Raw genomic sequence first — 22,771 nt, forward strand, 5'->3', positions numbered from 1 at the left:
TGGGTAAAAGAGCAAATATTGAGAAAAAAAATTATATTTATTTTTGTGGTACTGTGTGGCTTCCACAGTACAAATTCAGTTATTCTCCTACCAGATAGAATTTTGAAATTAAAATGAATCCCATTTTTAATATTTTCAAGAATGATAAATTCCCTGTAATATTCTGAGACGCAGTCTACACTAACCCCCTCCCACAAGACAAGGATATTCCTTGAAATTCACATATTCAGTATACATAAGTGGCTATTTCTAAGAATGGAATAGATAAACCAAACTAAATAAGATTAAGTGTGCTTAAGATAATTTAACTGAAGAACATGCATTTATGCTAAAATGTATATTTAGAACTAGGGACGCATGGCAATATTAAAATATCTAGAAGATAAATCACCCAGGTTGATACATATCATTTACATTTGTGGCATCGCCAGTAATTTCATACAGGCAGAAAAATCCCACTTTGAAAATGCAAGTGGAACAGTTGCCTAAAGACTGGCGAATATCGAGGCGTCACACAACGTGAACCAAATGAGTGGAGAACAAACTACAAAAGTCTCAACGAGGCAGGAGAGCAACAGGAGAGGAAAGTGTGAAGATAGGAAGAATAAAAGAAAGAGGGAAAAGTGACTAAGAAAAACGGGGGGATTCAGCCGTTCCCCCCTTATTTCCTGGGGGTGTGTTCCAACACCCCAGTGCATGCCTGAAACCACAGATAGTACTGAACCCTAAATATACTATCTTTCCTCCTACACATACATACACACCTATAATAAAGTTTGATTTATAAATTAGGTACAGTAAGAGATTAATAACAATGACTAATAACACACCACAATTACAGCAATATGTGTAGTAAAAGTTATGTGAATGTGGTCTCTCCCTCAGAATCACTTACTGTTCTGTACTCACCCTTCCAGTGAGGCTGAGATGAGAAACTGCCCACATGATGGGATGAAATGAGGGCAGGAATGTGGGCAAGGGATGCAGCATTAGGCTGCCACTGACCTGAGTATATGTCAGCTTCAGGAAACAAGGAGACTGTTACTAAAGTATCAATGTCAGAATTTCAGCGGAGACAAATAAACATTGTCCAAAAAGTGGGTCTTTCCGCCCTGTGAGTTATGACTTTCTCTCAATTTCGGGCCTTTGGTCTTCTCTCATCTCTGAGCCTCTGCCTGCCTCAGTCCTAGCCGTCTTTGAGCCCTTCCTCTGCTGTGCTCCCTTCTCTTCTGTCGCCTCACCCAACTTCTCTTCACTCCTTTTTGACTTTCTGTGTTTGCACTACAGCAGTCCTCCCTTACTCCTGGTTTCAGTTACCTGCGGTCAACCATGGTCCAGAAGCACGTGATCCTCCTTCCTGACAGAGATGCCTTTTGGCCCACAGATAGGCTTCCTCGGGCCAAACAGGGATGTACGGGGAACAGTGGCCCCTTTTCTCTGATTCAGGGAGGCGTGAAAAGGCACGTGATTCCTTTCCCAGTGTGTCTCTCCCCCCCCACCATGACAGGGGTGACACATAGGACAATATGTTCAGAACCTCCCGTACTCCTGAGCATCTCAGAGCCCATGGGACACTTTCTGTTATTGCTAAATGAAACAGTGAAAATGTACACTGGGTAGAGACAGTGAATTTGTCAGCTAGTTCTTCTCTACATTCTCACAGAGTTAGGGAGAGGCAGCCCTGCCAAGGACTGGTGCTCCATGTTCTCAAAAGCCTTATAGCAGGACAATGTGGCATTGCCAAGGACGGGCATCCAGATTGTTCTTTAGCATATCAGAGTTCATGGTGGAAGAGAGCCTAGGACATGCCTGTCAGAAACACAACCCCATACCTGATGCAAAGAACCTGGCACCTGAATGTCCAGGGTTGTTAAAGAAACTGCTGACCTATCTTTTGTTAACTTAATGAAACAACCATAATGGCCAGGTCTGAGAGGAAATGACTTAGTGGGTTAAATACGGCTTTGTATAGAAGCTAGAGTATCTTTAAACAGGCATGTATTTCAATTTGAGCATGCTAGGAAAAAAGGTACTGATAGTCATTTAAATTAGACTTATAATCTTCTTTATGCAAGGGACTGACTGTAGGACTTCTAAATGAGCAGTAATTTACTATCAAAAAGATACATATTAAGTCATTTGGTAATAGTTTCGCCATAATCAGAGCAATGATTGAAAGAAATTGGGGTCTGGGATGTTAGCGGCACTTGGAACAAATTAGTCAATCCTAGGTATTTTGAAGCTGCTCTGAGTGCACAAGCCTGGAGGAGATACTGGCCAGTCACCCTTCCTGAGCCATTCAGCTGGGGATGAGCTGCACCTCCATTTATTCAGTAGGGAAAATAGTCTGGGTTATCCCGCTTGCAAAGCACGCATTTGGATGACACTGACAGAAAGTCTGACCACTGGGATCACAATAATATCAGCAAGGCCTGGAATAAGCATGTTGAAAACATTTTACATAATCTAAATCCAATAATAATTGAATACCTCAACAATTCTACCTTCTGGAGGCTATATATATATATTTTATTTTAATAACTAAGATACTGTTGACCTTTGATTTCTAGGCCATAACCAAGCCAACCCAAATATTTACCAGTTTGGAAGAGTAGAACTAGAAGTTCTTACTTACATTGTCATATACAATGGATATATACTGACGACTATACTAAAATCGGCTAATAAACATACAGAAAGCCAAAGAAACATGCAGATATCCGAAGCTGCATATTCTTTGAACGTGTACTAGTCTTATAGGTATTTTCAAGTAAAAATTTGATTATAGCAATTTAGAATCTCATGCTGATATTTAGACGTCATCCTTTTCATTATGTATTTGTAATATTTGAATAATGTTATTTAACCAACTTTTGTTTAAATTTTACAAAGAATTTCATCCAAACAATAGAGGATATACACAATAAATGCAGTAGTCAGAAACCAATGCAATTAGAAGTTCTATAGTCTTAAACTGAAATACCCCACTATTGACTAGATAACTCAGCCAGAGGAGACTCAGAGGCCTGACACTGACTGACATTTCCCGTTAGTTTAAAGGTTTGGGTTTGCGAGGCAAGGAATCGACCCTGTTTCCTTCAAAACTGTAATATTGGCTCTCTAATATGGGGAAGATGGCAGTGCCTGCATAATCGCTCACAATCTAAAAGATGGGGCTAGTCTTCAACATGGCTGGCTAAGAACATCACTTTTTCCCAATCAATATGCCTTAAAGTACACAACTCTTCCTGAAAACACAGCTGAACAAAGCTAAATATACAAGATAAAGGAGGCTAAAAGCCTAGTAGTTCTGAATTTCAATTGAAATTGTCAATATGATCTCAGGACATGTTTTTAAATGTGTTTATGTGTGCATACGTATATATCCTAGCTCTGCCCAATGGGAAGATCCAGAGACAAAAGAGTGTAGTGATGAGTACCTCTTATGCTCGGACTGTAATTTCTAATGACCAGTTCCCACTAAACAAAATCAGGGCTCCCTGGAGAAATGGTCGACTCTAGGTCATTGAGGTAGAAAATGTAAAATATAAGCCTGGAATATATTGTTACACCAGAAAGTAAGAAAGCCATCTGACACGGCCCAGGGCAAGGCTCACCCCCCTGAGTAAGCCCCATGTATACGAGCGGCAATGAAGATCGTGTGATGGATCAAAATACATCAAATGTGTTTAAATCCACAAGTTGATGACAATGACAATGACGACAATGTGGTGATGATGATGACCAAGATGCCGGCGACAATAACAATACTACTAATAACCCCTCGGTTACTTTTTAGTGACGCCAGTGAACCACCTCATTATTTTTGAAAACGTGCTGAAAAAGACAAAGTAACAAGCATTTATACCATCTTCCCTTTATTATTTCCATATTAGGGTCACTCAATATTTGATATGGGAGAGCTTTTCTTTTTGGAAATATTCTAGCTACTAAACCAAGAAGGACTGATATCACGGAGCCATTCTGCCAGCCTTAATGAATTACTGAATGTAGGAGTGGTCATCGGTAGCTGATAACATCACAAAAAGGAACATGACTTTCAAGAAACACTATAGTCAGAAGAACATATTAAATGACACTCCCAGAGGGCAACAAGCAAAACTCAAAATATGGGAAACTGTACAGGACAAATGCAGTTCCAGCAACAACCACGACCACCCCAAAGGGGGGGTTAAATGGTTGAAGAACCTAAAGATAAAAAGCACTTAAGACACTCATTGTCTGGTTACAAAATGTCAACTTCACTGCTATCACAATGCAAACAAACGGCTAAAAGAAATAAGGTTATAAGACAGTCAAGGAAATCTGAACACTGACTATTTTTCCAGGGCGTGCACGGTGTTTATTATTATTTTAAGGGCTCTTATCTTTTAGAGCAGGGGTCTGAGGCCCAATCCAGCCAGTCACCTGTTTTCTTTTTTTTTTTTTTTTAAAGATTTTATTTATTTATTCGACAGAGATAGAGACAGCCAGCGAGAGAGGGAACACAAGCAGGGGGAGTGGGAGAGGAAGAAGCAGGCTCATAGTGGAGGAGCCCGATGTGGGGCTCGATCCCGTAACGCCGGGATCACGCCCTGAGCCGAAGGCAGACGCTTTAACCGCTATGCCACCCAGGCGCCCCCAGTCACCTGTTTTCTAAAGCTCGAAAGCTGGGAATGGTTTGTACATTTTTTTTAATGATTAAAAAAACAAAGCAAGGATACTATATTGTGACAATGAAAATCATATGAAATTCAAATGTCCATGTCCATACACAGAGCTGCACTGAAAATGGTCATTCTCCTTCATGTGCGTGTTGTCTGGGGCTGCTTCCCGCTACAACAGCAGAGCTGTGCAGTTGTAACAAAGCCCGTCTGGCCTGCAAAATTTACTATCTGGCCCTTTACAGAAAATGTTTGCCAGCCCTTGTTTTAGAGAAACATTTACAAGTTAAATGATATGATGACTGGGATTGCTGCAGAACAATCAGAGGGGGAGCAGGTGGAAAGAGAGCGGCAGCAATTGGCCACATATTGTTAGGTGTTGAAGTGGGGCGCTGCGTATATTAAGCTTCTTCCATTATCTCTCTGCCTCTCTGTATATTCACAATTTCTATAATAAAAGGGAAAAGAAACTTTTCTTCAAGGAAGCAGTTAAGAAAAGAATCGCTCATTTTTTTTGTTTCCGAACAACAATTTTAACCATGATGATTTCCCCAAATGATTCTGCTGCTGGCTTAGAAATATTCCAATGTGGTAGAACTATTTTGTCTAGGTGTCATGCACTTCCTGTGCAAGCATCAAGCTTTTCATTTATACGGTGACGGTACCACCACCAGTAGAAAAGAAAGTGCACTTTGGCCAGTGGAAGCCATATCCCAGGGCTGGGGGCCTGGATCTTTGGCAATATTTGCCTAACTAATACACCTAGCGTGCGCAAAGTGTATAATATACACTTTTGAGTGAAAGTAATAATCGGCTTCCAAATCTTAAGAATAAACAGAAAATCCATTAGACACTTGTCCTTTGTGCTTAGAGGACATCACTTCTTCTAACAGAGACAAACAATTTTATTACACTTGGACAAGAGCCAATGCCCTTTCTTTTGCATGAAGGGAATGGAGGATGGCAGTTTTATAAGTAGGAGGGATGCAGAAGAGAATAACAATCTGCTTTATGATCTCAAAGTTCATCCTCTGTAGGAACGGCCTGGCGGCCGCTGTGCATCAACCAAAAATATCCAGGTCTTGCCTCACACTGAGTCACACTTCTATATCCAACAAGCATTTTTAAAATTAAAACCCATCAGAAGTTACCAAATTTTCTTTTCATCTCAAGGAAAGACTTAAGTAAACTTCCCTCCTTCCTTTCTCTAACGATGCCCAATGACGAGACTGAAGACCTTCCAGGACTTCCCAGGCCACCTGAGGTAGGTATATAAACCTCCCACATAAGACAGTTCCATTTTTCCTCTCCTTCCAAAAAAAAAAAAAAAAAAAGAGAGAGAGAGAGAGAGAGAGAGAGAGAAAGAGGGAAAAAAAAAAAAAAAAAAACCTAGATATCCTAACAGTGTCCAGACTCTCCAGGACTGTCAGTCCAAGGCCTGGCTCAGTAAAAGGAGATAGAAAGGCAGAGTGTTAGTATTCTCAGCCCTCAATCACAGAAATTCCAGAGCACAGCCACCTCTGTCTTCTCTTCTCATGACATAGCTATGGATTCTTGGAAGCAAGAGAAACAAATGCACCATTTGATGAATTTGAGAAAAACAGCAAAAAAAAAAAATTGCTTGCACAGGATTTATGGCTCCTGGGCCCAAAGTAAGCAGTCCTTAAGAGGACTAGTTGATGCCTTTCTCTTCTGCCCTCTGAACTGAACCACCCTGACCCACAGTCTTCAAGTACCATTTTCCATCCTGGCCTGGAGACCTGTAGATTGCTACAGAGGACAAAGCTCTCTGACTGCTGCTCCAGCTTTTTCTGGGGCATCCTTCTTGAAGCACCAGCTATTTATATCTTTTTTTGACTGAGTTAGATAACATCACAAAATAAAATTTATTAATTAATGCCTCCTGGAATCTCCCTCAGTAAGTCATACTGTTTCATCGATGTAAAATAAATCTTTACCTTTAAATGAAGCTAATCCAAAATCATACTAAATTAAAACATCCGGTATATGCTTTGAAGGCTTTTGATGGTTTCAGTCTGAATGTGCATATTGTATCATATATATATATATATGGATAGTCAACTGACTAAAACAATAATGGCTGCAATTTCAACCACTCAAAGTTTTAAGGAGCACATGGTTCCTATAGCAACTGAAGACAGTCCCCTTTGTGTATTCCTGGTATTTTCTACACTGGTAAGTGATGTTAAATTTATGCTTTAATATATATGGTGTAAAATACCCAAGTTAAGCTTGCCAAGGGACCCATAATTTTACTTCTTTTCAAATCATTTTATGGCTTTTATATATATTAGCAAAATTGGTCTGATAATACAGTTCTACTTTTTTTCCCCTTATAATCTATAAAGGAAACTAAAAGCCACCGAGAAAGGTTGACCAAACACATTCATTCCCTAAAAAAAGAACCAAGGCAACATCCACACACATGAATAGAATTTTAGTTTTAAATTCTGATAAAAGCTATCACGTAAATTACGACATGATGTTTATGAATCCACAGGGAAATGTCTAGGCCTTCGTACTACGCAAGAGGCATTATAGTTAAGAATGTACATTCTGGAGTTAGATGGCCTGGTTCAAATCCTAGCTCTTGTTACCAGCAATGTGCTGCTGGAAAAACTACCAAACCTTCCCCAGCCTGTTTCTTTTTCTATGGGCACAGAAGAGAGTGCTCCTGTGGACCAGTTCAGAGAAAAAATGCCTGCACACAGCCTAGCAGGACACAGCAGTGCTCAGTAAATGGAGCTGTTATTTTTTTTTTTATTTCAAACACATCTCTTAAAGTCAGTGATATAAATACTAGCAATATAATTTATAATTTATTCATCCATAAATCAAATTCTATAGTAGGTCAGAGGACCTATTCTTACGAGAACCATTTTAAGTTACAAAAATCTAAAGATTTTCCTTTTCGTCTTTCTTTTTTTTTTTTTTTTTTTTAAAGATTTTATTTATTTGACAGAGATAGAGACAGCCAGTGAGAGGGGGAACACAAGCAGGTGGAGTGGGAGAGGAAGAAGCAGGCTCATATCGGAGGAGCCTGATGTGGGGCTCGATCCCAGAACACCGGTATCACGCCCTGAGCCAAAGGCAGACGCTTAACCGCCGTGCCACCCAGGCGCCCCCCTTTTCGTCTTTCAAAAAAGCCCCACAAAAGTCTAAAAATCTAGCTCAGAAAAGAAATATGAGAAATGTATTACACTGGTGAAAAATACTGTTTTCACAATTGGGTAACATACCCAGTTAAGTGGAATTATATATCAAACTCTCAAAAGAAAAAAAAAAATCTGTAGGCTAACAACTACAAAAGTTTTAATCCTAAGTGAACATTATTCTTAGAAAATCAGTCTTCCCAATTTAAGAACTCATACTGAATTACATGCCANAAAAAAAAAAAAAAAAAAAAAGAGTGAGGTGGGTTCATCTATCAATTACTGTGACACAGGTCTGTTGTCATACTGAGGACTCAAACACATTGTCCTTGAGAGGTATATTTCTATTACCTTGCACTGAAGTCCTGTGGCAAGAATTTTTTTCTAAGGGGTGAATTAGAGAACAAAATTTTACAACAGAGGGGGAAAAAAAACACCCAGGGGAAAGGTACAAGAAATAAAGGCTTAGAAAAGATGACGTATTAATCACATTTGCTTCCCAAATTACTCCAACTCTGCATGATATTTGCTGCATACTCTGAAATAGCAAAGGGACATCACTAGGTTCTAAACGCCCCTTCTCTAGTCCAAACCATCCCTTGGAGATGAACCGTATCCATAAAACAAGCATCCCAGGAAGACAGAATCTGTGTCTGTGTTTTGGGCCTGCTTTCCTGGTCCCACTATGGGCCTTTGAGACTCACCTGGAGGAGACTCATGATTTGTTCAGGCAGTCAGTGAACTAAGTACCAGGAGCAGGTATTTACTGCGCATTTGTTATGTGATAGGTACTATCCCAGCTGCTACACTGCAACCAGTGTTTTAATAGAGTACTTCATAGTAATACCATCCAATTTCCTTTTCCATTTCTATGAACAGATGCATGTTATGAAATCACTTAAACGTGTTATTCTGGTGCCTTATTTCTAATGAACACTAAGCCCCATTTGCTAAAAAAGTAAAACTCAATGATACTGTACTATGACGGCTCCGAAGTTAACACAGCTTATTTGGTTAGAAGACCACTATTATTTGAAAGACAAGTACGAGATGGAGAAAACTGTCCATGGGGCAAAATTTTCTTATTTGTAAATATATATTTATAATTGACTTTCACTAGAAAATTAAACTGTATTTAATATATATCATAAAAAATACATAATATATAATTGTGTTGGAGTTTCCTACCTTTTCTGGGCTTTCATTTTCTTTTCTTTTTTTTTAAAGATTTTATATATTTATTTGACAGAGAGAGACAGCCAGCGAGAGAGGGAACACAAGCAGGGGGAGTGGGAGAGGAAGAAGCAGGCTCATAGCAGAGGAGCCTGATGTGGGGCTCGATCCCATAACGCCGGGGTCACGCCCTGAGCCGAAGGCAGACGCTTAACGACTGCGCCACCCAGCCGCCCCTGGGCTTTCATTTTCTCACTAACAAAATGAGGAATTCAATTTGAAGACTATTCCACATTCAGATATTACATAATTCTGTGATTCTAAAAAGTAAGCCATTGAAAAATGATAGGGGTCTCTAAGATCTGTGGAGAGAAAATTATTATTTTCCAGGTTTCCTTGGCCAACTACTTACTATTCACCCAACTTGCACGTGCCAATTTCTGGCTTGATCAAAGCTGCCATTCATCTACTGTTCAAAAGGCATCTCAACTGCCTCCCTGATTTCTGCCATTTGTCGTGGAGGCTGAACCACTTTCATTTCCCACCCACTTCTGAGTTTGAGATAGTAGCCAAATATTGCAGACCGAACATTTGTGTCTCTCCTAAATTCATATGATCAAACCTAATCCCCAGTGTAATGGTATTGAGGTAGGGCCTTTGGGAGGTGATTAGGTTTAGATGAGGTCATCAGACTGACTCCCTCTTGATGGAATTGGTGTCCTTATAAAGGGATGCCTAGCCCAGAGCTCTCTCTCCCCATGTGAGGATGCAGTAAGAAGGCTGTCTATAAACCAGGGGGCTAGAGCCCTCACCAAAAACTGTACCATGATGGTACCCTGATCTTGGAATTCAGTCTCGAGAAGTGGGAGAAAAAATTGTTTAAGCCACCCCGCCTGTGGTGGTTTGTTTTGGCGCCCCAAACCAACTGAGACACTGAGCAAGAAGACGAAGGAATTGAGAGGAGCTTCCACGATGATCAAAAACAAATTAAATAGCAGAAGTTGCAAAAATGTCCAAACTATACCGACACAGGAGAAGAGGGCAAGGTGGCCCACGTTTCCCAGAAAACAACGTACACAAGCCATCTTCAGATTTATGATCATCAATACCAGCTTTGCAAATGTATTCAAAAGTTAAAATAGGTTTTATAAATATTAATTCTTAGGGGAAACAAGTATATGTAGGAAAATAAAATTTAAACTACTTAAGAAAGAACAAGAGTAATTTTAATATAATCACACATGGCTTAAGGGATTTTTAGGACTGTGTAAATATATATATATATATATATATATATATATATATCCCTAAACATATATTCCTAAACATCATGTCGTATCAGAAATTGCCCATCAGCATATAAGTATGAAAAGAAGGATGCCTAAATTCCATTTCCTCTTCTCTGTATCTTACATCTATACATATTCTAAGACATTTTCAAAATGTAGGCGCCATAGTGATCAGAAAGTTGATAATAACAGGCAATACTGTCATGGTTTGGGTACTCAAATGATTTTACACACACATTTCACCCGAGTGTGTCCCACAGTTACAGTCCCTGCTGTATGTATAGGTAGAGCATACCTGATAGCATACAGCAAGTATCTCAACAAATGCACTGCACATCACTTTTGTCCTGCAAAGGGAGACCAGTTTTGTAGACCAGTCTTCCTACTGTACATTGTCTGGAAGCTGTTTTAAGTCCTTTGCAGCTATACTAATGTATGCTCATGAACTGTGTTTTACTCTGTGGTTTGTATTCCAGAAAAACCAATGCTATGTTGACAATAACCCGTAGTCCACAGATGAGACGGGGAAAATATAAGCAGATGGGACACATCTGTTAATCACAAACATTTCTTCATTAGTGTCATCATCAGATTTAAATGTGCTATGTTTTTGTGAAAGGCTCTGACAGCGATCATATTTAATCTATATTTGAAACAATCAAACCGCTGGCCATTTTCGTAGAGGTGGATCAATATGGACATGTAATACATCCGACTTTTGTTTGTTTGTTATGATGGCTCTTTGGTGTTAATCACGTAATGTCAGTCACATCCAATTTCTTCCAACGGAGTGTAAGTACATATTACCTATTCACCTAGAATTGGAATATGGGAAGATGTCATAGGAAAGTGGAATCAAGCAATAGTTAAGAAAAGGAAATACAAGTGTACTATTCCCAGCTATGCCATTTACCTTTGTGGCCTTGAGCAATCCTGCACCTCAAACTCATCTATAAAGGACGTGTAAGACCATGGGATACACCCATGGAACTGTGCAAATGCCTATGATAGAACTCAAAATATGGTCATACAAGTAACACAAATTATTATAAATGATGATACTCCAAAGCATCAATGGTCCCCAAATTAAAAGGTATTATTAATTTCTAAATCTTGACTTACTATTGAGATGATTCAAATGACAGAAAAGCCTAAAAAATTTTTTTCTCATTCATTTTCCTACCTGGATCTCAGAATTACTTTGAGGATGCAAGTGACTTTGTATGCAGACAAGCATTTTTGAAACTGTGATAGCATTAGAGTAATGAAGAAATGCCCATATTTATAACTCTACACTACAAAGCCCTGAGCCACGATTCCAGGTTTGTTTTTCCCTACAACTTCTAAAGAAAAATCTCAGGTGAAGGCCAGGGCACAGGTGAGAGGGCAGGAGGGATCTACGAAACCATCACCTACCACAAATCCTCCCTGCTACTGGAAGCCACTCTGCACAAACACAGTTTAATAGAAACCATTCTTGCAAGTGAAGGACGCTAGTCTTATTTCATTAGCTATTAATAAAATAAACATTTCCCCACAGGACGCCTACCCAACCAGAGGAAATAAATCATTTAACAGTAAAATTATTCTCACATCACAGAAATTCAGAAATGGCGTGTCAGGTCCAGGACAAATGAAGTTTCACTTAGAATTTCAAAGTCACGACACCTCTGTTTTTATCATCCCTTTCAGGATATGACCACATGGAAAACTGTAGGGCAATAGGCAGTCACCAATGCCAAGAAGGATAAGACAAGATTGGGTAACAGATAAGAAAGGCATTAATGGATGGACTGTAAAAACAATTTATTGACACTAATGATCAAATCTAATAGAACAAAAGCAAGAGAGTCTGGGGACACGGGAAATTCAACATGATAGTCACATCAGGGCTACTGAATACTGGTATCTTTATACCTTGGCTTTTGCCTTTTTCTTTCCTGATGTGGGATATGTGCTGTGCTTTGCTTCAGACTAGTAGTTGTCAACCCTGGGCGCACCCTGGAGTCACCTAGGGAGCCCTGAATGCAGGGCTCTGCCATAGACCAATTAAATCAGAATCCTGGTGTAGACCAGGCATTTTTTTAAAAACTCCCCAAGTGATTCTAGTGGAGTGAGGGCTCAGACTTTGCATTTAGACCTGTGTTTCAAAACAGCAGCTAGTTTTCTCGCTAGACATGAGAGATCCTCTTTATTTTTTTTATTTTTTAAATATTTTTTATTTAAATCCATTAGCCAACATATAGTACTACATCATCAGATTCAGACACAGATTCTCTTTAAAATAAAGTTTTCTACTTTGTAGCAGCAAGTAGTCAAAGATCCCCAATGTCCAAGGCAATGCTGAAGTTCAACCAGGAGCATCCCAAGCCCAGGACATTCGCAAAAACAAAAAGAGCAAATTGTATCCTCAACTTGCCTGTAAATTCTTGGAAATATCTAAGACTCTGCTGAGGCAAGAATTTAGACTTTATATTATGTTCTCTGAAGTAACATTAACACAAATATCAGGAGCCCAAAACTATTCTCCATGAAAAATTAAGATTTCTAGAGATAAATCAAAGATGACAGGATAGTGTCATTTTGAAAAGATAGTTAATGCATTGGGGAAAATATCAATTAAAAATGTCTTTCTCATCAATTACCATGCACAGCCCATCTTGATCAAGCTAAATACCAAACAATCACTAACTAAGAAAATAATTTTCAGTCTTTCACATCAAGATTCAAAAACAACTAGGAGGTGGGATATAAAGGAAAAAACGAAGTCGAATACCAAAGATCAGGGTTGAGCACAGTAGTCATGGCTGCAAAATCTCCTACAGTAGCGAGTACAAAACTTTTAGAGAGAAACAAATAGTAAAGATGAATTTGGTGCATGCAGTCTCAGTCCTCTGCATACATTCCTCCTTGCTGGCCAGGAGATGTTCTCACAGGGACAGCAGGAGATGAGAAAACAGTGACATCAAGGCAGGAGGGTGAGGAATTGTGCAGCAGGTCCAAGAGTATTTAAGAATCCTCCTTCAGAATGTATTCCCCAGTTGTCAACACATTATTGACTAATCCTGGGATGGTACATTTGGCCGTCTTCCATTTTCCTCAGAAGTGCAGGAATAAAAACGATCTTTGTTTCAGTTGTGATGATGAAAAGGCAAGAGGAATTTCAAAATTACAGAGTGTCACGCAAATGTGACATGTCACGACCACCATGACACTGCAGAAGAGGAGGGATGATAGGAGGTGGAGAGGCGATCCGCAGAGGAAAGGTCAGCACGTGGGAAGTGGCAGTCATGGGGGTGGGAGAGATACACAAAGGGGTTAAATCACGAAGCAACTCAGGAGCAAACTAAAATAAATATACAACGAACCAAACTAAACACCAACTACAAGACCTACAAGGAAAGGGGGGGTGGGAATCCACGGAGTCACGGCAAAGAACGAGCATCCTGCGGATCAGTATGTAAAAGGAGGAAACAAGAATGAAACTGGAGAATGCCATGGGTGGGAAGACGAAACTCAGAGCGTAAAGGAGCAGGTGGCATTCGGGTTAGAAAGGTCGGGTCACTTAATCCCACTCATTCTCTCAGAATTCTGGCAACCGTGGATATATCCGTGAAACTATGTGCCAGGCAAAATACATACAGTGGCATTTGAAAGATCATAAAACAAGACACACAAATAATGATTACACTAAAAATGTCTACTGAAATACTCAAAGATGTATTGTTAATTTCTAAGTTGAGCGTTTTTTTCTTGTGAGAATTAAAAGTACAAAAAGGCCTATACACGTGTGTGTGAGAGAGAGAGAGAGAGAGAGAGAGAGAGAGAGAGAGAGAGATATGCTCTGGACAGTTCTCAAGAGAAACAGTAGGAGGAGCTCTATACTGGGTACTTTACTATCTTGCTCTATAATTTGACAACCACGTCTTCAAAGCAAGATGGCTAAGTAGAAGCAAAGGGAACAAACAGAAATTTAAAGGGAAAAAAAAAGGTCTGTGAAGAACAGTAGGCATTATCTAGAACTCTTAGGAATCTCACAGTTTATCAGTAAAGAAGGAAAGGAACAGAGACAAGTCACAGCATCAATCGTCCATCAGCAACCCAACACTGACCTGGACCCCTGAGCCCTTCTCTGGGCGGGGTGGGGGGGCAGGCACTGCTGCCTCTGGACTCTCCCTGCCCCCGTGACGAGGAGTTACCGTACCTGCAACCAGAGCCTGTCGCCCGCCACGGTCCGGCCGATGGCACTGCACTGGAAGGTGGCAAACTGGCCCGCGTTGACCTCCACATTCTGAATCCGCAGGAAGTGGGGGGTTCTGGCTACATGAAGAGAGAGAGTTCAAGATATTAAAAGTTGCGATCTGTCACTTATATGTGTCTTTTTTGAATCTATCTGCAATTCGGGGCCCTTCCATTTTGTTTACCTTTGAAGAAAATGCGGCTTTTGCTTATAAGAATGCTTTCAAGATCCCATTAGGATTGTAAAAGGTATCACGGAAGGCTTTGGCGTACTCTGTGAAAAGCATTCTGGGATAGAACCAAGAAGAAAGTAGATCTTTTATTGTTCCTGCTGTGCAAATTATCATAGCTCAGCAGTCTTCTTGTAATAACAGATCTGTATTAATAAAGATTACACTGAAGCCTAATTGATGTTTTGAACAAAAACATATTAGATATTTATGCTAGCAACATGAAAAGAACAGTAAGAAGTTAAATGATGTTGTCAAGGAAACTTTTTAAGCCAAGTACAAAGCTGTGCGTAATATATATGTTAATACAACTAACTGGTAAGCAGCATTACTTATGTAATATTTCCCAACCACCAAAAATACTACCCCCATAGACAGACTCTGTGGAATATTGCCGGGACTGCCATAGCATGGCAGTTTCTGCTGATTCTTTTTTTTTTTTTTTTTAAGATTTTATTTACTTATTTGACAGAGAGAAAGACAGCCAGCGAGAGAGGGAACACAAGCAGGGGGAGTGGGAGGAAGAAGCAGGCTCATAGCGGAGGAGCCTGATGTGGGGCTCGATCCCATAACGCCGGGATCACGCCCTGAGCCAAGGGCAGACACCTAACCGCTGTGCCACCCAGGCGCCCCTCTGCTGATTCTTACTCCCAATTCAAGAAGAAAGAATGGTTCCAAATGCTAAACAACAGTAAGTCTCATAAGATACATTGTCCATGGGGGACAACCCTCTGAATAAAGGATAATTCTATTTGATCTGAGAAGCACAGACCAAATATCTGCAACAGACTGAACACATGTGTGAAGGAACTGGAATGACAGGTCAGGAATTAAACTTTATGAAACTTTATGAATTTTATGATAACTTGTATTTTTTAGGAAAAAGTCTCTTATCACAGCAGTGATAAGGTAAAAGCAAGGGGCTGGGAAGAAGGAGGTTAGGGAGTAGAAAAGGAAGAGAACAGGATGCTGGTATTTTCTGGGAGGGATGGATAAATCTGGACAATAATTAGAATAAATTTCTTATGCCTTGCCAGCTTGTCCTCACCATCAATGTGTCTTTAGGCCGTGTCTAGACACCTTCAAAGAATGGTACCCCACTACTGAGTACCCAAACATGATAAACCAGCACTAATATTAGCCTGTGCAGAACATAATTAGGAATGGAAGTGGGTTACTACCAAGAACAAAGAGAAATGCATTTAAATATCAGTAACACACAGGAAAAGCCCATTACTACTTTGGAGGCCACTACTAATTCGAAAAATGTATTCATGATCCTCAGCATGCAGAATGTCCTAAATAACTCCTAAAAAAGCAGTATAACTGCGGGTCATTGTTTCTAATACAAATATATTAATTTAAAGCCCTATGACCTATTTTTCATTAATCTAAATTGTCCTTGGCCAAGAATAACATGATGTTGTGGTTTTTAAAGACCTCTGTAAAAAGTCCCTAAATCAAATTTCTCTTCTAGTCTCTGTTCCCAAAAAAGCTGAAAGATGTTTTGTTTTTAGAAAATGGCAAAGGTAACATGTTTTGAGCATTTATGTGCCAGAAACTTTTCCATTGAACATTCACAAATGTTCTGTGAGGTAGGTATGTTTTCCACCTTGCAGATGGGGGAACTTGTGGGTTCTTGCCTAGTAAGTGTCAGAACCTGAGTGTGAACAGTTCCAAAGCCCAGGCACACTGAGTTGAATATCTCTTATTTGTAAATTAATAATAAAATTATTAAAAATTAATAAAATACATATTTAAAATTCATTAATGAATTCATATTATTTAAATTGATTTGTATTACTTAACTAAATTGATTTTATATTCTTTAAAACTGTTTACTTGCAATTTCAACTTCTGTAGAATTCTACTCTCCTATCCTCACCTCTGATACAAATGAACAAATGTTTGCTATACAAAAATTCCTAACAATTACTATTTTAGTTTTACCTACATTAGGGGTTCCCAATATCAATAGAAATCATTAAGAATTTGAGATTTGACCAAATTAATAGGACTACATTGGAAGCAAAAAAGCTGTCTGCTTGTCAAGGAAATATAAGCAAATAGAATATTCCTCTTCTTCAAATCCAACACAAGACGTCCATTATAGCACACCTGTCGGCAACTGGAAACTTTTTCGACTATTTTTCCCCTGTAAAATAATTCTAAGCACATTACCCCCAGCCATCGGACATCACACTAGACTATGTACACAGCATCCAAGAAAGGAAGAAAGCTGGTGGGAGTGGAAACTCCGCTGCTCACTCGTGTGTTTGTATAGCAGCAGATTTCAGCTGCTTCACGGGGATTCCACGGTAGCTGATCAGAGCGCTCTATGCTCTGCAGGCTTTCAGGACACACGCACATGTATACACACACACACACACACACACACACACACACACACACACACACAGAGCCCTGCACTGCTGGCTCCTTAGGGAGCTGCTAAGGTACACTTCCTGTCAACCACCCTGAGCACTGGGGGTCCCCTTTCAAGGGGTCCCCCAGTCACACAGCCTCTGTCCATCTACAGAAACTGCTCTCCTTGGATTACCCACAAGCCCTTAAGTGGCCCAACAGCCTTTATTCCTTCCTCCTCCTAACTGTCTCGAAGAAGAAATGTTTTCAGCCACACTGACCTTCCAAACCTTCCCCAAAAAAACTTTCAAAATTCTACTTTCAGAGTCATTTTCCTGCAGCTTTTTCCTTTGTTCATTCTTCTTTGTGCTCCTCCCCTAAATGCAGATTTGTCTCAGAATCAGGACTCAGCTCACTTCCCTTTCCAGAGTGTGTGTGCACCGGGTAGGTGTCCTCTACTCCCACAGTGCAATGTGAGACTCTTGGGAACAAGGAAGCTGTTACCCTGTCACCACACAATACTCCTGCTGGCCACAGAGGAAGTTCTCCATTATCAGGAACCTTGGAGCCACTCCAGTTAACTGTGTGCTTCCACAAGGGCAGACAAACCCTCCAGAGTCAGACCTGACATCATGCCACGCCCCAGACAGAGGGCATCCAGACAACAGACAACAACAAGCCACTGTATTCGCCGTTGGTGAGCTGAGGGCTGGAGCCAGATCCACTGCTGGGGTCACACCAGGATGATAGCTCACAAGCCAGGTGCACTTAGAGGCTGATAGCTACTACAGGGAACTGTTGTCCTAAGAACACAGTTTAAAAAAATAATAAACTGAGGGGTTGGGGGGGCGCTGGGGGGATGGGCTAGCTCAGTGAAGGTATTAAGGAGGGCACGTATTGCATGGAGCACTGGGTGTTATACACAAACAATGAATCATGGAACACAACATCAAAAACTAAGGATGTACTGTATGGTGACTAACATATAATAATAATAAAAAAAATCAGACCCTTCTGTCCAATAAAGGAAAAACTGGGTCCTAGGGGAAAGGTAGGGGCAAATGAGAAAGACAGCTGACTTCAGATGAACCCAGTACGCAGAAAGCATGGACAGGCATGTTTCCCTAAGGGTGAAGAGGAGTTTTCAAACAGAGACTGCCAGAACATGGCAGCAGCTGGCTAGTGAGGGAGACATTTGTAGACACAGGGTTTACAGTGGGCTGGGCAGAGAAGTGGGTAGACCAGGAGGTGCGGTGTCAGTTGCGACTGGCCTGCTACGGACTGTTGCCCGCTCTCAGCGGTTCGTTCAAGGCCAGATAAGGCCCCTTGTCACCTCCTCAGCCATTGCCTCGGTAGTGCTCCACCTGTAGTGATGGAGTCCTTGCTTGCTTTCTCCGTGAGTATTTTGGGTATGGGGGCTGTGTCTTCAGCGCCCCCTTTGGAGACCCCTCTTGCATCCATGGGTAAACCAAAACCAGGCTTATGGTGTGAGTCACATTTAGAACGAGTATACTCTCTGAAGCTGGAACCCCAGGCTTCCTTGTGTAGAAGGTGCCTCTGGGGCTGGAAGCTCTTTCATCAGGTTTCGGTTTTGGCCCCTCTCTCCTCCCTGTTTCGTCCTGCTCCTCTCATGGGAACCACTCATGCAACTGGCGTGCCCCTTTCCAAATCCCTGATGCCCACGTGCTCCCCCAGGACAGGGCTAATTCTGTCCACTTCCTTTCCTATTAGCATGACTTTGCGAAGGATAATTTAGAACTTCAATGGTTCCTTTGAGAAAATCTCCCAAGCTGGCTCCCACGTACATTGAGCACCACCTCTACTTTCATGCTCCTGTGGATTGTTAAAGACAGATTATCCTGCTTGTTTGACAGGCAGGACGTCTCACTGATGTTGCCCTCTCCCGTCCATCTCATGCCTCCTTCTGCTCATCTCTTGCTGAAGGCCACTGTAACAAGTTGGGTCCCTAAGACAAGGGTTTTGAGTGTGCGGCCATCTTTTGTAACTTCTGGTAAAGGGGTGTGGTACCTGGGGTGCTATTCTGCTGTTTCACCCTACTTGGGTAAGCCCAGGGTCAGTTCTGAGCCTGTCCTAAAAGGCTGGGAAGCATTTTGAGTATCACCCCTGGTATTTCCTTACATAGTTAAGCTACTAAAAATTAAAAATCAAAAAGGTTTCCTCTAAAAATCCATCGCAAAACCTCCATGTGTTGCCCACGTACGTCTTAGGCCTTGCCTTCTTGCCCTGTAACCCACCTATGACTCCTTCTCCTCTCCTTTGTCTCCGTCCCACTCCTCAAGGCCCCCAAGGATTTTCTCAAAATCTCTCTCGCTCTTCTTATGCACTACAAGTGAGTTCTCTTAAACTTCTCAACCAGAAGGTCTAATCAAAGTATGTGGAGACAACACAGCTTAACGTCCCCTCTCCTCCTACAGATGAAAAAATGCAAGAAAGATTCTCTTCCCTATAGTAACATTTCCTTTCCTGATATAACCATTAGAGATTTTCAGCCCTTCAAAGGCTTTTATACTTCCGAGTGGCACAAGGGGAAAGCTAAAATACATTTAGTTTGAACATCAAGAGTAAGCTTCCCATGGGCTAAAATCATTTACAAAAAATGAATTTCAAATCTTGAAATTTTTAATTTCATCCCTTATCTAGCATGGCAGGAGAATTATTTTGGAGGAGTAAGGGTGGGATATCCATACAGTTCTCTTTTTCTTTTTTGAAATGCTATAGCATGTTTCCAAACTGCCTGAGAAATAGTATAATTCATTTTCCCCCAGATCTGAATGGCATCTGAAAACAACTTACCTGGGTCAACTTCACTTACATATTCTTCCTACTAATATGCTTAATATATTTAAAAATGTCCAAGATATTGGAAATCAATTTAATTCTTTTTCCTAGGATTTGTTTTTAAATAATTTAATTTTTTTAAGAAAATATTATCAATAATAAACATTAAAAATAGAGAAGTATTTAATTTTTTAATCATATAAAATTTTCTCTCTAAGAAGCAATTTTGGAAATATGCATGTATTTCTGCACACTGTTTTTAAAAAATGGAACGTATCCTGTAACCTGTTGAGGAGACACATAGCATGTTGACCTAAAGCCTGGACAACCTGAGGAAAGCTGGGAAACTGAACTTTGATTCATCCAGGAACATTCATAGAGATTATTTATTGCACTAGGTGAGAAGACAGATGAAAAGCCAAATCATGAGAATAGCTGAAAATGGGGTAGGAATGGGGAGCGGTGGAATGAAGGTTAAAAAAAAAATTCATTGGAACCAAAAAACGAAGTTTCTAGCACTTGGTAGAATCCTCTCTCTGGGGACATATCATGGGCAGCTATGTTATTCATGGGTTGATCTGGGGTCTCTGGTGGGAGCTTCTGGCTTTGCATTGTACTATCAGAACAACCCCCTGCCATTAAGAAAACTAAATACCCTCTAACATGGTTTACTGGTACCTTTCTCCCTTTTTGTGGTAACCATGCACTTAAAAAAAACCAACAAAATATTGTCAGCTTTTTCCCATCTTAAATATACATCTAAAACTTTCTGAAAATCTGCCTGATACACATCGACGGTCCTCAACTGGGGCAATGGCACCCCCCCAGGGAACATCTCACAATGTCTGGAGACATTTTCGGTTGTCACAACAGGGATGGAGAAGGTGGAGGTACTCTTGGTATCTAGTGAAAAGAGACCATGGATGGTGTGAAACAGCCTGAAGTGCACAAGACAGCCCCCGCAAAAAAGAATCACCTGACCCAAAATGTCAATAGGGTCGAAGTTGAGAAGACCTGAATACGTGATAAAGACATATCAAAGTTTACTTGACCATCCTCTACTGTTGAACATTTGGGTTTCTTATACATAATTAAAAGTTTTCATAATTAAATCATCATATAGACTTTCTGCTTTTTCCTTAGGATAACTTTTCAGAAACTGAATTTAATAAGACAAAAGAAATACATTTTAAAAAGACTTTTGATTATGCTAAGTGAAGTAAGTCAAGCAGAGAAAGACAATTATCATATGGTTTCACTCATTTATGGAACATAAGGAATAGCAGGGAGATCGGTAGGAGAAGGAAGGGAAGAATGAAGGGAGGGTAAACAGAAGTGGGAATGAACCACGAGAGACTATGGAATCTGGGAAACAAACTGAGGGCTTCAGAGGGGAGGGGGGTGGGAGATTGGGATAGGCCGGTGTTGGGTAGTAAGGAGGGCGCGTATTGCATGGAGCCTTGGGTGTTATATGCAAACAATGCATCATGGAACTTCACATCAAAACCTAGGGATGTACTGTACAGTGACTAACTCTCTACTAGCAGGGCATATAAAAGAGCTCTTTTCACCACACGCTCAAAAATACCAAGTGTTAATTTCTGTAATCTGTCTTGAGAAACTCATGAAATATACGTACTAAGCTCTGTCAGCTAACTTAATAATAATAAATAATGTGAATATCGAACTGTCACTAGTTCTGCCACTGGGCTGTTCATCCACTGGGAAGCCCACCTCAGGAAGACTGCTTTCATTTTCAAGCAATGGCGAACTGAACCAAAAAGAAAGACACAGAAAAACTCATTTATCAATACAGTAAGCAATACTTACTGCCTCCAGGGGGTTGTTTGTTAGGATACGACTTACATTTTTAATTTGGAGGCCAAAGATATGATTATGTGAAAGTCTGTCTTTGTTTGCCCCTGTTCTTAAAGATTTGTTGGACAGAATGAAAGTTATTACTTTTCCTGTAGAATTATTTTGATCTTTAATACAGCTTTCTGAAAGACTGCCAGTGCATATTACTCACACAGTAAGGTTAAAGGTCTAAGGAATTTATACCTCTGTTCAAATTGTATTTGGGAGGGCCCTTCCCTGGAACAGACTGTCTTTGGTTTGGGAAATAGCATTGCTTAGTTGAGAAAAAGACTGCCAGAAAAAAATAATCTAGCTAAGATAATAAAAGCCACAACTCAAATGAAAACCAGATGAGCACATAATACAAACCTATTAAGCATAAACAATTTTATAAGCAACTTCTCCTTTTCAGATGAAAGATAATTAATTGACCTAAATGGAAGATAGTAACTCATCCACCAGGGTGAACAAGACAAAAGGACTGTGGAATTCTATTATCCAGATCAGTTTCTTCTAAGAACATGGAAGTCAAAATTTCTAATAATAGTGTTTGTAAGGTTTTTTTCAATAAATGTTAAAGGCCTATATAATCTTTCCAAAGTTTTAAGATGCCTGGATTCTCCCTGTCCAGTGATGTGAATTCTAGAAGTGTTTTCAAATGGGAAAGGCTGACACTATTTTAAGATTTAGATTTCTGCCACATGTGCTCAAACATTCAAGCATCAATATTTCAGCCCCTTGCTACCTCTGAACAGAAGCAAAAGTTCTTCAACCCAAGCCTTAGTGGGTATATATAATTTGTAAAACAGGGACTTAAAAAAAAAAAGTACTTATCACATAGGGTTGGGAAAAAGATTAAACAAGATGAAGCCAGGAAGGTATTCTGTGTGCCTGGTACCCTCAAAAATGTTCATTACTATTTAAAATAACTATTCTATCACTGGAAACTGGAAAAGATCCCAAGAAAAAAAGCTCTACAGCCA

At 40.2% G+C, this 22,771-nt stretch overlaps 1 protein-coding gene across 6 annotated transcripts in view; it reads right to left on the reverse strand.

Moving 5' to 3' along the window:
* The window catches only part of PTPRM (protein tyrosine phosphatase receptor type M), a 784,719-nt gene that overhangs the window by 409,517 nt on the left and 352,431 nt on the right, over positions 1-22,771 (reverse strand). For all 6 annotated transcript variants that reach the window (XM_019797919.2, XM_011222861.3, XM_034642281.1 and 3 more), the window contains exon 5: positions 14,504-14,619. In XM_019797919.2, coding sequence (XP_019653478.1) covers positions 14,504-14,619 — 116 coding nt within the window. The remainder of the gene's footprint in view (positions 1-14,503; positions 14,620-22,771) is intronic.

Source organism: Ailuropoda melanoleuca, chromosome 14, assembly GCF_002007445.2.
Source record: "Ailuropoda melanoleuca isolate Jingjing chromosome 14, ASM200744v2, whole genome shotgun sequence".
Lineage (NCBI taxonomy): Eukaryota > Metazoa > Chordata > Mammalia > Carnivora > Ursidae > Ailuropoda > Ailuropoda melanoleuca.